Below are 14408 nucleotides of genomic sequence, written 5' to 3' on the forward strand. Positions count from 1 at the left end.
CACACTCATATTTTCTGGTCATGTGTAAAGATGACAACGTTTCTGGGACGAAGTGAGTGAGACTCTGCGGAAAATCCTGCATTATATTATCCAAAAAGACCCCAAGATCATGTATTTGGGAGCCATACCTGAGAAAGTAATGGAACAAAGGGATGTTTATTTATTCAAGGTCTTGATTATTGCAAGGTCATCACAAGGAGTTGGATGAAAACTGATCGCCCGCTACTTGGACATTGGTTGGACGTTATTGACGAAATCTATACCATGGAAAGACTAACTTATCACTTGAGGCTGAAAATGTCTACCTTTCATCAAAAATGGAGAAAATGGACAACGTTTAGGGAGCTTGAAGCTGAATAAATAGACTGTGTGGAGCTTTTTGATAACCACTTGCATAATAAGGAATAAGAACTGCTCCTCGTGTTTTCCCTCTTCCCCTCTTAAAGTTTAAAAAAAGACTGAGCGAGTGGCCACACAGCCCTGTAGTGCCCTGAAGGCTCCATCGTACGTACACTGCTTTCCCCCCTCGCTGTGAGATCCTCCCAGGTCACTGATTCCACTGATGCGAGGACCAGCACTGGGAAAATTAATCTAATAGCTTTTTGCCAATTACTAATTGACAAAGTGTTCAGCTAACCCTGCTAATTAGTTAACAGTAGAAGTAACATCATTTTGACATCATTTTCCATTAATCAGCCCACCTCAGTCAAAGGTGACTTACTGGGATTACAGCAATAGATTACAGCCAAGGACACTGATGAGGTTGATCTTTAGGTTTGTCTACTTTACGTGATTCATGAGTGAGTTGACTACATATCCTCGCACTGGCATTACTAAAGTCTAGCAGCTCTTACCTGTGGGGAGAGACCGTTGCTGACAGGGTTGACGTGGTTACTCGGTGCTGCAGAGCTCATGAAGGTGTCGGAGTAGCTGGAGAAGCCATGGCGGTTGGAGGCTAGCCCATAGGCAGAGCTGCTGTCAGAGCTGGACAGACCGCTCTGATGCATGGTGGATGGAGGTAACGGCTGGGGACGGTGAACTGTGCTGACACCGTCTGAAGAGCAAAACACAATAGTGCATAGTGAGTATTCAAAGCATATACATGTATCTAACACCTCCCTGTACCCTCTGACTTCTTCATTTCCTCTAATGCTCAAGCATGTAGATAGGACAGGAGCTAGGATGGTGGTTTCCCCTGTGCTGAACAACATTAGACACAGATTTATCTATGAGCAGCAGCAGCAGCAGAAGACTGGTAGCTGAAAAACACTACCACGAAGAAAAGAATGGTTTGGATATATGTTGCATGCAAGTGTAGCAGCAGACTCAAGTTGTCTGCCAGAACTGCTTTCATACCTAGTCTATTGGGTTTGGTCTTTTGGGCTGGTGTCAAAGCCGTCAATAGTCCTCTGGTGCGGACCAAACAACTCAAAAGACACTTTCTGAATAGGTGAGTCTCAGTCCACTCACTCCAAGTGGGCTCATTGTGGTCTGAGAGGAAATGCACCAACTGCAGGGTCTTAGTAAGGTACATGTGTAATGTTGGCATCATTTCAAAAGCTTAACTACTATCAAATCAATCTAGTGATAGTGAAGAAGTTAAACCTGCAGTGTAATGAGCATGTATCCTGGTCTGTATACACTGGTAGTCCATTATGTCTTTTAGAAAGTGTGTGTTGATTGATTTCCCCACGTGGACGTCAGATGGCCCCGATGACCTGAAATTCTCCACAACCGACATAACTACAGGTGACATGACCTTCTTGTTTGAAGTTTTCACTTCTTGGCCCGTAGGGGGAAGAGGAACAGCAACATGACATGGACCTCTCTGACTCTTTAGCAGCTGGATTTTTGACTTGCATCTTCAAACTAACAAACAGTGTTTCACAGAGCTCCCAGGGCTCACTGAGCGGTCTGATGAGGATGAACCAGACCTCCACCCAGCTGAACAGCTCTTCACCACCACCACCATCAAACACCAGAGGGGGGAATGTGTTTTAGAGGAATGCATTCATCCCTCCAGTAGAGTTCCAGGAGGAGGAGCAATGAAGCCGTTCTGGAGGTTCGTAGTGGAACAACATCTCACTACATGTACACGTGTCACCCAGATGTCTACTATCAACATAAACGTGTTATCTGTCCTACCTTGGGGCAGACTGTTGGTTGGGTAGCTGGACTCTGGCAGCTGGTACGTCGGAAGTGTTGCCATCCCCGTGGGAGGGAATCCACCCGGCAACAGGTGGTTAAATGCTGCTAACTGATTGGCTCCTGCTTGTTTTCGCCACCTTGCCCTTCGATTGCTGAACCACACCTGAAAAAAAACAGAGCAAAAACATTGGTGTTATTCAGTAAATTGTTTCTCAGAGTAAGAGTGAGTCATGTTTCATCTAAATAAACGACACGTTAGCTGGCAGCTGAAGACGTGAAACATTCTGTGTGTCTCTGTGACACATCTGTTTTGTCAGTGAGTATTTTGAAATTTTGAGTTGAGGTTAGGAGCAGCATGGTGGTGCTGTGGTTAGCACTGTTGCCTCACAGCAAGAAGGTCCCGGGTTCAAATCCCAGGGTCTTTCTGTGTGGAGTTTGCATGTTCTCCCCATGCTAGTTCTCTCTGGCTTCCTCCCACAATCCAAAGACATGCACATTAGGTTAATTGGTGACTCTAAATTGCCCGTAGGTGTGAGTGATTGGCTGGCGACCAGTCCAGGGTGTACCCCGCCTCTCACCCAAAGTCCAAAGTCAGCTGGGATAGGCTCCAGCTCCCCCCGCAACCCTCACAGATAAGCGGTATAGAAAATGAGATGAGATGAGATGAGATGAGACTTGAGGATGGTGAATACTAGAAGTGTGTAGTGCACAGTGTGACACCTGTGGAGCTGTGTGTGTCAGCGACACTGCTGGTTACTCCAAATGTAAACCCAGCATCACTGATGGGTGTCCCTGGATGTACTAAGCATTTGCACCCTAAGTGACCAGAGGAGTTCAACTTTAAAATATCACCAAATTGTACAAGAAAAGATCACTGATGTTTGGCATAGATTAGAAAGTAAACAGTTAATCATGGATTGTTCCTCACTGACTTGAGACAGCTGAATGCAGCCTTAATAGGATGAACAGAGGCCAAAGAGGAGGGACAGGAGGTGTCAAGATCACACAGCTAAACACTTTACACACGATTAATCAAAGTAACTTACAACTTCATAATCTAGAGGCTTGGGAATTCTTTTTTTTTTTGTGGTACCACAATAATTCTAGTTTGTTATTTCTAGTTTCTCACAAGATGCATGTAACAGATTTTATTAAGCCAAATAATCAAAACTAGCTCTTGATAAGATTTGAGCCAGAAACTTCACTGCAGAGATTTTGCAGCCGCAAAAAGAATTCCATTCATATTGCTTGACTATTTATATCCACTGGCAGCGTGTGGTGTCACTGCTGAAAGTTGTGTTTCCTGTACAAAGAGAGGTCAGAGATAAGGGTGTAAATGTGAGTGTGAAGGCATAGTAAGAACTGTAGGAGTGCACAAAGATGTACGACAAACTGAAGTGGAGCCAGCAGCAGTGGGAAAGTGCTAAAGTGAAGCTCTCAGATGATTTTAAGGTAACCAAAAGTGCAACTATAGCATAATGTGCAGTATCATCAGCTGTCTAGAGGAGAGTTTAGTGTGTCAAACTCAAGGACATGTCAAACACACACACACCTACTCCCTCCCAAGTCCAGTGAAGTAGGTCAAATCAGGCAGACTGTGAACTGACGAAGGTGTGTGTGTGTGTGTGTATGGCCAAAAGCTAAACAGTCCTGTTTTTCAGCTCAGCAGGACACTAATTTCCAAGTTCTTAATTAAAGTCAACTAAAAGACAGAAGCTCAGAGCAAGTATCAGCCTGTCGCTCTCCAGTAGACCCCCTCTCAGAGCACTGTCACCCCGTCACACACATTTGGACACACAGGTAACTGCATTTGTATCACTATGAATCAACCGCACAATGGCACTCACATGAGTTAATACAAGCACACACACACACACACACACACTAACACACACACACCTCACATTCCAAACCATAGCAGGAATCTATGTATTGCCTCCAGCTCCCTACTCGCCCACTTTCTACAGGAATCCTCCTTTTTCATTTGGAGCAAATGAAAACATGCCTTTCAAGTGGAGAAGATCATTTGGACTCCTATTTCTGTGGAAGAGACTCAAATAATTAGAGCAGGTGTTGACGCCCTGAGGTACTACTGCGAGAGAAGCAGGAGAAGTAGAGTCGACTGATCACCGCAACAGTCCAACTTCCAGACGGGAAGAATGAGGAACGGGAGAGACAGAGTGTCACCCTCATCCTGCCACCTCCTCCTCACAAGAGCAACAGAAAACAGTTAAGAGCTTATTATAAGAGATTATTCAGTTGTTTGTTGATTGATGAGGGCAGAATGTATTAGAGTATGTGTGTATTTATGGATGCATCAGGTGTTCAATTAAATAAATCAGATTTTATGTTTTCAAAAACGAGGCTGATATTTAAAGCAACTGTGTTACATGAAAATTCTACACAAAATGGCTTTGACTTTAAAATTTAATTTAAAATTATATTTAATATGCTGATTTCTGGTTTAGAAGACATGACACCCCACCCCCACCATGACCAGGTCCACACCCCACCCCCACCATGACCAGGTCCACTCTGCCCCACCATGACCAGGTCCACACTCTGCCCCCACCATGACCAGGTCCACACTCTGCCCCCAACATGACCAGGTCCACACTCTGCCCCAACATGACCAGGTCCACACTCTGCCCCAACATGACCAGGTCCACACTCTGCCCCAACATGACCAGGTCCACACTCTGCCCCACCATGACCAGGTCCACACTCTGCCCCACCATGACCAGGTCCAAACTCTGCCCCACCATGACCAGGTCCACACTCTGCCCCAACATGACCAGGTCCACACTCTGCCCCACCATGACCAGGTCCACACTCTGCCCCAACATGACCAGGTCCACACTCTGCCCCACCATGACCAGGTCCACACTCTGCCCCAACATGACCAGGTCCACACTCTGCCCCAACATGACCAGGTCCACACTCTGCCCCAACATGACCAGGTCCACACTCTGCCCCACCATGACCAGGTCCACACTCTGCCCCACCATGACCAGGTCCACACTCTGCCCCCAACATGACCAGGTCCACACTCTACCCCACCATGACCAGGTCCACACTCTGCCCCACCATGACCAGGTCCACACTCTGCCCCAACATGACCAGGTCCACACTCTGCCCCAACATGACCAGGTCCACACTCTGCCCCACCATGACCAGGTCCACACTCTGCCCCAACATGACCAGGTCCACACTCTGCCCCACCATGACCAGGTCCACACTCTGCCCCAACATGACCAGGTCCACACTCTGCCCCACCATGACCAGGTCCACACTCTGCCCCAACATGACCAGGTCCACACTCTGCCCCACCATGACCAGGTCCACACTCTGCCCCAACATGACCAGGTCCACACTCTGCCCCAACATGACCAGGTCCACACTCTGCCCCCAACATGACCAGGTCCACACTCTACCCCCACCATGACCAGGTCCACACTCTGCCCCAACATGACCAGGTCCACACTCTGCCCCCACCATGACCAGGTCCACACTCTGCCCCAACATGACCAGGTCCACACTCTGCCCCAACATGACCAGGTCCACACTCTGCCCCCACCATGACCAGGTCCACACTCTGCCCCACCATGACCAGGTCCACACTCTGCCCCCAACATGACCAGGTCCAGTCTGCCCCACCATGACCAGGTCCACACTCTGCCCCACCATGACCAGGTCCACACTCTGCCCCCAACATGACCAGGTCCAGTCTGCCCCACCATGACCAGGTCCACACTCTGCCCCACCATGACCAGGTCCACACTCTGCCCCACCATGACCAGGTCCACACTCTGCCCCCAACATGACCAGGTCCACACTCTGCCCCCAACATGACCAGGTCCACACTGCCCCACCATGACCAGGTCCACACTCTGCCCCCACCATGACCAGGTCCACACTGCCCCACCATGACCAGGTCCACACTGCCCCACCATGACCAGGTCCACACTGCCCCACCATGACCAGGTCCACACTCTGCCCCCACCATGACCAGGTCCACACTCTGCCCCCAACATGACCAGGTCCACACTGCCCCCAACATGACCAGGTCCACACTCTGCTTCAACATGACCAGGTCCACACTCTGCCCCCAACATGACCAGATCCACTCTGCCCCAACATGACCAGGTCCACACTTTGCCCCCAACATGACCAGGTCCACACTCTGCCCCAACATGACCAGGTCCACTCTGCCCCCATCATGACCAGGTCCACACTCTGCCCCACCATGACCAGGTCCACACTCTGCCCCAACATGACCAGGTCCACACTTTGCCCCACCATGACCAGGTCCACACTCTGCCCCACCATGACCAGGTCCACACTCTGCCCCAACATGACCAGGTCCACACTCTGCCCCCAACATGACCAGGTCCACACTCTGCCCCCACCATGACCAGGTCCACACTCTGCCCCACCATGACCAGGTCCACACTCTGCCCCCAACATGACCAGGTCCAGTCTGCCCCACCATGACCAGGTCCACACTCTGCCCCACCATGACCAGGTCCACACTCTGCCCCCAACATGACCAGGTCCAGTCTGCCCCACCATGACCAGGTCCACACTCTGCCCCACCATGACCAGGTCCACACTCTGCCCCCAACATGACCAGGTCCACACTCTGCCCCACCATGACCAGGTCCAGTCTGCCCCACCATGACCAGGTCCACACTCTGCCCCACCATGACCAGGTCCAGTCTTCCCCACCATGACCAGGTCCACACTCTGCCCCACCATGACCAGGTCCACACTCTGCCCCCAACATGACCAGGTCCAGTCTGCCCCACCATGACCAGGTCCACACTCTGCCCCAACATGACCAGGTCCACACTTTGCCCCCAACATGACCAGGTCCACACTCTGCCCCAACATGACCAGGTCCACTCTGCCCCCATCATGACCAGGTCCACACTCTGCCCCACCATGACCAGGTCCACACTCTGCCCCACCATGACCAGGTCCACACTTTGCCCCAACATGACCAGGTCCACACTCTGCCCCACCATGACCAGGTCCACACTCTGCCCCACCATGACCAGGTCCACACTTTGCCCCAACATGACCAGATCCACACTCTGCCCCAACATGACCAGGTCCACACTTTGCCCCACCATGACCAGGTCCACACTTTGCCCCACCATGACCAGGTCCACACTCTGCCCCACCATGACCAGGTCCACACTCTGCCCCAACATGACCAGGTCCACACTCTGCCCCACCATGACCAGGTCCACACTCTGCCCCCAACATGACCAGGTCCAGTCTGCCCCACCATGACCAGGTCCACACTCTGCCCCACCATGACCAGGTCCACACTCTGCCCCCAACATGACCAGGTCCAGTCTGCCCCACCATGACCAGGTCCACACTCTGCCCCACCATGACCAGGTCCACACTCTGCCCCACCATGACCAGGTCCACACTCTGCCCCCAACATGACCAGGTCCACACTCTGCCCCCAACATGACCAGGTCCACACTGCCCCACCATGACCAGGTCCACACTCTGCCCCACCATGACCAGGTCCACACTCTGCCCCACCATGACCAGGTCCACACTCTGCCCCCAACATGACCAGGTCCACACTGCCCCCAACATGACCAGGTCCACACTCTGCTTCAACATGACCAGGTCCACACTCTGCCCCCAACATGACCAGATCCACTCTGCCCCAACATGACCAGGTCCACACTTTGCCCCCAACATGACCAGGTCCACACTCTGCCCCAACATGACCAGGTCCACTCTGCCCCCATCATGACCAGGTCCACACTCTGCCCCACCATGACCAGGTCCACACTCTGCCCCACCATGACCAGGTCCACACTTTGCCCCACCATGACCAGGTCCACACTCTGCCCCACCATGACCAGGTCCACACTCTGCCCCAACATGACCAGGTCCACACTCTGCCCCCAACATGACCAGGTCCACACTCTGCCCCCACCATGACCAGGTCCACACTCTGCCCCACCATGACCAGGTCCACACTCTGCCCCCAACATGACCAGGTCCAGTCTGCCCCACCATGACCAGGTCCACACTCTGCCCCACCATGACCAGGTCCACACTCTGCCCCCAACATGACCAGGTCCACACTCTGCCCCACCATGACCAGGTCCACACTCTGCCCCACCATGACCAGGTCCACACTCTGCCCCCAACATGACCAGGTCCACACTCTGCCCCACCATGACCAGGTCCAGTCTGCCCCACCATGACCAGGTCCACACTCTGCCCCACCATGACCAGGTCCAGTCTTCCCCACCATGACCAGGTCCACACTCTGCCCCACCATGACCAGGTCCACACTCTGCCCCCAACATGACCAGGTCCAGTCTGCCCCACCATGACCAGGTCCACACTCTGCCCCACCATGACCAGGTCCACACTCTGCCCCCAACATGACCAGGTCCAGTCTGCCCCACCATGACCAGGTCCACACTCTGCCCCACCATGACCAGGTCCACACTCTGCCCCACCATGACCAGGTCCACACTCTGCCCCACCATGACCAGGTCCACACTGCCCCCAACATGACCAGGTCCACACTGCCCCCAACATGACCAGGTCCACACTGCCCCACCATGACCAGGTCCACACTCTGCTTCAACATGACCAGGTCCACTCTGCCCCCAACATGACCAGGTCCACACTCTGCCCCCAACATGACCAGATCCACTCTGCCCCAACATGACCAGGTCCACACTTTGCCCCCAACATGACCAGGTCCACACTCTGCCCCAACATGACCAGGTCCACTCTGCCCCCATCATGACCAGGTCCACACTCTGCCCCACCATGACCAGGTCCACACTCTGCCCCACCATGACCAGGTCCACACTTTGCCCCAACATGACCAGGTCCACACTCTGCCCCACCATGACCAGGTCCACACTCTGCCCCACCATGACCAGGTCCACACTTTGCCCCAACATGACCAGATCCACACTCTGCCCCAACATGACCAGGTCCACACTTTGCCCCACCATGACCAGGTCCACACTTTGCCCCACCATGACCAGGTCCACACTCTGCCCCAACATGACCAGGTCCACACTCTGCCCCAACATGACCAGGTCCACACTCTGCCCCCAACATGACCAGGTCCACACTGCCCCCACCATGACCAGGTCCACACTGCCCCCACCATGACCAGGTCCACACTCTGCCCCACCATGACCAGGTCCACACTCTGCCCCCAACATGACCAGGTCCACACTGCCCCCACCATGACCAGGTCCACACTGCCCCCAACATGACCAGGTCCACACTCTGCCCCACCATGACCAGGTCCACACTCTGCCCCCAACATGACCAGGTCCACACTGCCCCCACCATGACCAGGTCCACACTGCCCCCACCATGACCAGGTCCACACTCTGCCCCCAACATGACCAGGTCCACACTGCCCCCAACATGACCAGGTCCACACTGCCCCCAACATGACCAGGTCCACACTTTGCCCCAACATGACCAGGTCCACTCTGCCCCCATCATGACCAGGTCCACACTCTGCCCCACCATGACCAGGTCCACACTCTGCCCCACCATGACCAGGTCCACACTTTGCCCCAACATGACCAGGTCCACACTCTGCCCCACCATGACCAGGTCCACACTCTGCCCCAACATGACCAGGTCCACACTCTGCCCCAACATGACCAGGTCCACACTTTGCCCCAACATGATCAGGTCCACACTCTGCCCCAACATGACCAGGTCCACACTTTGCCCCAACATGATCAGGTCCACACTCTGCCCCACCATGACCAGGTCCACACTTTGCCCCAACATGACCAGGTCCACACTTTGCCCCAACATGACCAGGTCCACACTTTGCCCCAACATGACCAGGTCCACACTTTGCCCCAACATGACCAGGTCCACACTTTGCCCCAACATGACCAGGTCCACTCTGCCCCCAACATGACCGGGTCCACACTTTGCCCCAACATGACCAGGTCCACACTTTGCCCCAACATGACCAGGTCCACACTCTGCCCCCAACATGACCAGGTCCACTCTGCCCCCAACATGACCAGGTCCACTCTGCCCCCAACATGACCAGGTCCACACTTTGCCCCCAACATGACCAGGTCCACTCTGCCCTCTCCTCTGCTTGCACTGGGGTTTCTTTTTTTGGGTTCTGTTCCGTTGCGATGGAACTGAAATGACACTTCGTTAACAAGTCAGTGAGAAAGTGTTGTCTGTACATTAACGGTTGATATTTGAATATCAGGCTGAAACCTGTCTGAGGTGATGTCACGTGCTGAGTACAGGTATACTTCTTGGCTCTACAGAGCTATAAGGCATGTATGGACCGCTTTCCACACCACACTGGTTTCTCACTCTCTCACTTCGCCCGGGTCTTGACTGATCCATGTTGCTGTTGGGGATTAAAACTCCCATGAGACAGCTCAGACTCTTCTGTGATCTGCTGTGAATTTTACAATGAATGGTAGGCTTGAAAGTGGTGGGAAAGACCGATTCCAGCCAAGACGTTGAGGAGTGAGACATGCGTGAGGAATGCAGCGCCCACCCCACCATTGAACACCTAACAGCTGTCGTTTGAGCTCTGCTGTATTTTCTTCAGCACTACTGGGACACTGTGGGGCTCTCAAAACAAAGACAGGCCAGAGAAAGGTAACTCAGCTGACGTGGAAACAGCTGGAAGAGTCTCAAGCACTGAGTGAATGTGGAGACGTCCGGTACAATAATGAATCCAGTCACACAGGTTAACAGCACGGCAAGAACCGTGTTCTGTGAAGGATTATCAGAACAGAGAAGAAAAGGAAAAAGGAAAATCAATGCATGTCCCTTTTGTTTAACACTTGAAAACAAAGTGTAATAGCTAGAAATGTTGGCCAAATTAATCTGTGGCCCCAAATGGGCGAGACAAAGGTTTCAGAGCGGATAGAGGCCGGGGATGTGTCTCCCATACCAGAACAGGATAGGGTTAATTGATAGAAATAAAAAAAGCTGTTGAAATAAAAACTTTCTGAAGTGTGTTTTGTGGATTATCCCGATTAAGGGGGCTAGTGTTTCTGAGAAGAGATGCTGCTGTTGAGTGTCATAATGACATTAATATTTTGAGCAGCACATGAACGTCAGTCTCGTTGGTTTGTTTGTGGGACCTGGTTGTTGAACTGAGCGTCTGGTCAGTGGCTGAGCAGAGCGGCACTGCGGCAGCAGCAAAAGCTGACATTAAGAAGAGGAAAACTAAAGTGAAGAGACAGTTTTCAGATCTATGTCAGGATGCTGATCCATGAGCGCAGGCAGGGTGTTACTTTATCAGCACACAACACAGTGGAATCTATGTCATTCAGTCATTTTAGTGATTCTTCTTCTTCTTTCTTTTCTTCCTCCTCTTTTGTAACGCAGCACAGTTCAAACATTTACTGACCCTCTCATCTTTATGTGTCTATCGGTGATGTGAACATGGCCTGTGCTCCAGTGGATGAACAGAAGCACAAACGGACAGGTGGGTGGATGGATGGATGGACGGACAGGTGATGGACCAATAGATGTGTGGAGGTAGAGCTCGGTGTCAGTGGATTACCTGCACCCTGGCCTCAGTGAGTTTGGTCCTCTGGGCCAGCTCCTCCCTGGTGTAGATGTCAGGGTAGTGGGTTCTCTCGAAAGCCTTCTCTAGCTCCTCCAGCTGCTCCGCTGTGAACGTGGTCCGACTTCTGCGCTGCTTCCTCTTCAGGGGGAGGTCAGGTTCTGACTCCACATCTGACACTTCATCCATCCGACTGCCTGAACAAAGACATGGAGGCGGACATTAGGGGTCACCGACGTGTTTTATAAATTATAAAAACGGAGACGTACAAAGCAGTCAGCTCCACAGTTGCTGGATGACATGTTATCTATGGACTCCTTTCACAAAGTCACGATTTTGCAAATTTGCATTGGTACAACAACATCACATGACTTACCATGAAAGAATCAAAATCTCTCACAACTAGCTGATTAAATCAAAAGGCACATCAGCTTAAATAATAATAAGAATGTTTTTTTTTCCAGGGCATCTACTGATTATAGTAATACTACATTATTTCTGTTTGGCAGTCCTTTGAAATTGAATGTAATTCCATTATTTTGGATGGTTAATAGACTAAATGAGCATTTCTACAAGTCGTTCTATGGCCGGACAATGTAAATAAGCTGTATTTTAATATGAAGTCTGTTCTTTAAAACGTTCTTTATCTGTTTTTACGATCCCTAAATGGCCTCTATGATCACAGCAGCAGGTAAAAACAGGTAAATTGCGATTTACAGTTTGCTCAAGAATGTTAAACTGACAAACGTTTCAAGTTTCAGCTGAGATATAATGTGTGTGTTCATTTATGCAACACAATAAACAGTATATTAGGTTATTCAGCTTTACGTGTAAAATTCAGGTTAGCGTCGGCAAGAGTGGTTGAAGACAAACACACTGGTATTAATATGAAACAACAAATGGAGGCCAAAGTTCAGGAAAAGAAGCATGTCGCACACTGTTTTGATGTACAAGCCATCTGGGTATTTCATATTTGACCAGCACATTATGTGTGAAGTCTGTGTGTTCTACTCACAGATGGAATAAGTAGAATTAAAAGCACTTATGTAAACGGTGGTTCAGTTAAAATGTGCTCTGCGCTAACGTTAAAGCACGTTTAAAAAGGAGGGGGGGGGGCTCAGCCTGTCTGTCCCACTCTGCTGCAGCTGCTCATTTGGTTCCTTTCTTTTGTTCCTTTCTCAGAGTTCATCAGGACTTTTTCATGCTACTTGAGTTTTTACGGGACCTGAAATGTAGGGACGCTGAAAACTAAATGAAAAACAACATTTACACTAAATCTAACTTTGTTACAGTAACAAGAATAAATGTCATTTATTGTCACTTCCACCCTTGGTTATATGTTACACAGAGCATCCACAGCTACAGCATGATGGATTCTATGGTTCTCTTTAATAGATGATTGTTGATTGATGGTTAAATGCTGAAATAAGCAACACTGGCACACTGACTTCAGCACTGGAGGACTTGTTAACTTGTCACCCGACCTTGGAAACAACAATTTCACCTCAAGGTGCATTCACTCTCTTGTTATGGACTTTTCTACCATATGTTTCATCAAACTTTGCAACAGAGGAAACTAAGCACCCCCCCACACACACACACCCCCTCTAGAGTGAAGACAGGGATCATGTGCTGTGTGCTGTTTGTAATATGTGTGTCCGGTAGCTTTGTGGTTTTATTGTCTGTCAGTAACAAACTCTGTTGTTCACAAATCAACAGCAGGCATGTTTAAACTTCCTTCAGATGCACACAGAGGGAGGTTTGAGGAAGAAGAAGGGATAAATGTAGCTTCCAATAATTTCTCTATATGGTTATTTATATGATAAAACAATTTTCTTGTGCTTGGTAAATACAATTTTATATCAAAACCTGTATGTTCCCAGCATCCCTGAGGGCACAGTGCTGAGAGCTGGAGAGGAATGAAGGGTTCTAATCTCTCCAGACCACCTTGGTGATGTGTGTAGCATCATTCTTTGACTGTGGGCCTCAGGGCAGCCCAGACAAACACACTGGCAGACTGAAAATAGTCCCCTAAATATTTATTGTGCAGCTGATTTCACTCACACACAATGTGTCCACGCTGCTGTTCAGAAGCAGCTGTGGACGATTACTCGGTGCATGCAGATATCTATCTCAAATGAAGCTGCCTGCTGTTTACCAGGATTGGAGAGCAGTCATATTGAGATATAATGCTCAGTATGGTATGACAGATCAGATCTCATATGGGAGGTTTACATGATTCCTCTGGTTTTTTTTAACTGGCCAAATGAAAAATTCTACACTTTCTACACCACCTGAAAGACCTGAATGAACCTGACTATTGATGGTTAAACCAGCAAATAACACAGAGGAATCTTGTTCTGCTCTGTAGGAGGAAAATATCTGTACTGACTAAGGATGGATAATGTATTCCTTTAAAACCAGCAGGAACTTAGATTGAAATGATGTCTCACCTGCTAACAGACCACAGGATCCCTTTGCATTTAGCTGATTAGATAACTATAAAAATGTGTCCATTAAAATCCAAATGTTGGAGATTCTCTCTCTCTTCCTGTAATTAACAAACGTGCTTTAAAGAGAGGCAGTTACCAGCTGCAAATCCACTGATTGACTGTGTTGCTGAAAAAATGCTGTTATACTAACAGATATTAGAATATAGAAACTTGAAGACTGC

At 50.1% G+C, this 14408-nt stretch overlaps 1 protein-coding gene across 1 annotated transcript in view; it reads right to left on the reverse strand.

The window, feature by feature from the left end:
• LOC139209239 (paired box protein Pax-7-like) overlaps positions 1-14408 on the reverse strand; it is a 49220-nt gene that overhangs the window by 16601 nt on the left and 18211 nt on the right. Inside the window, exons 5-7 of the mRNA XM_070838879.1 lie at positions 11732-11931; positions 2146-2311; positions 855-1054 (exon numbers count right to left, since the gene is read on the reverse strand). Of these exons, the coding sequence (XP_070694980.1) occupies positions 855-1054; positions 2146-2311; positions 11732-11931 (566 nt within the window). The remainder of the gene's footprint in view (positions 1-854; positions 1055-2145; positions 2312-11731; positions 11932-14408) is intronic.

This window comes from Pempheris klunzingeri, chromosome 11, assembly GCF_042242105.1.
Source record: "Pempheris klunzingeri isolate RE-2024b chromosome 11, fPemKlu1.hap1, whole genome shotgun sequence".
NCBI lineage: Eukaryota > Metazoa > Chordata > Actinopteri > Acropomatiformes > Pempheridae > Pempheris > Pempheris klunzingeri.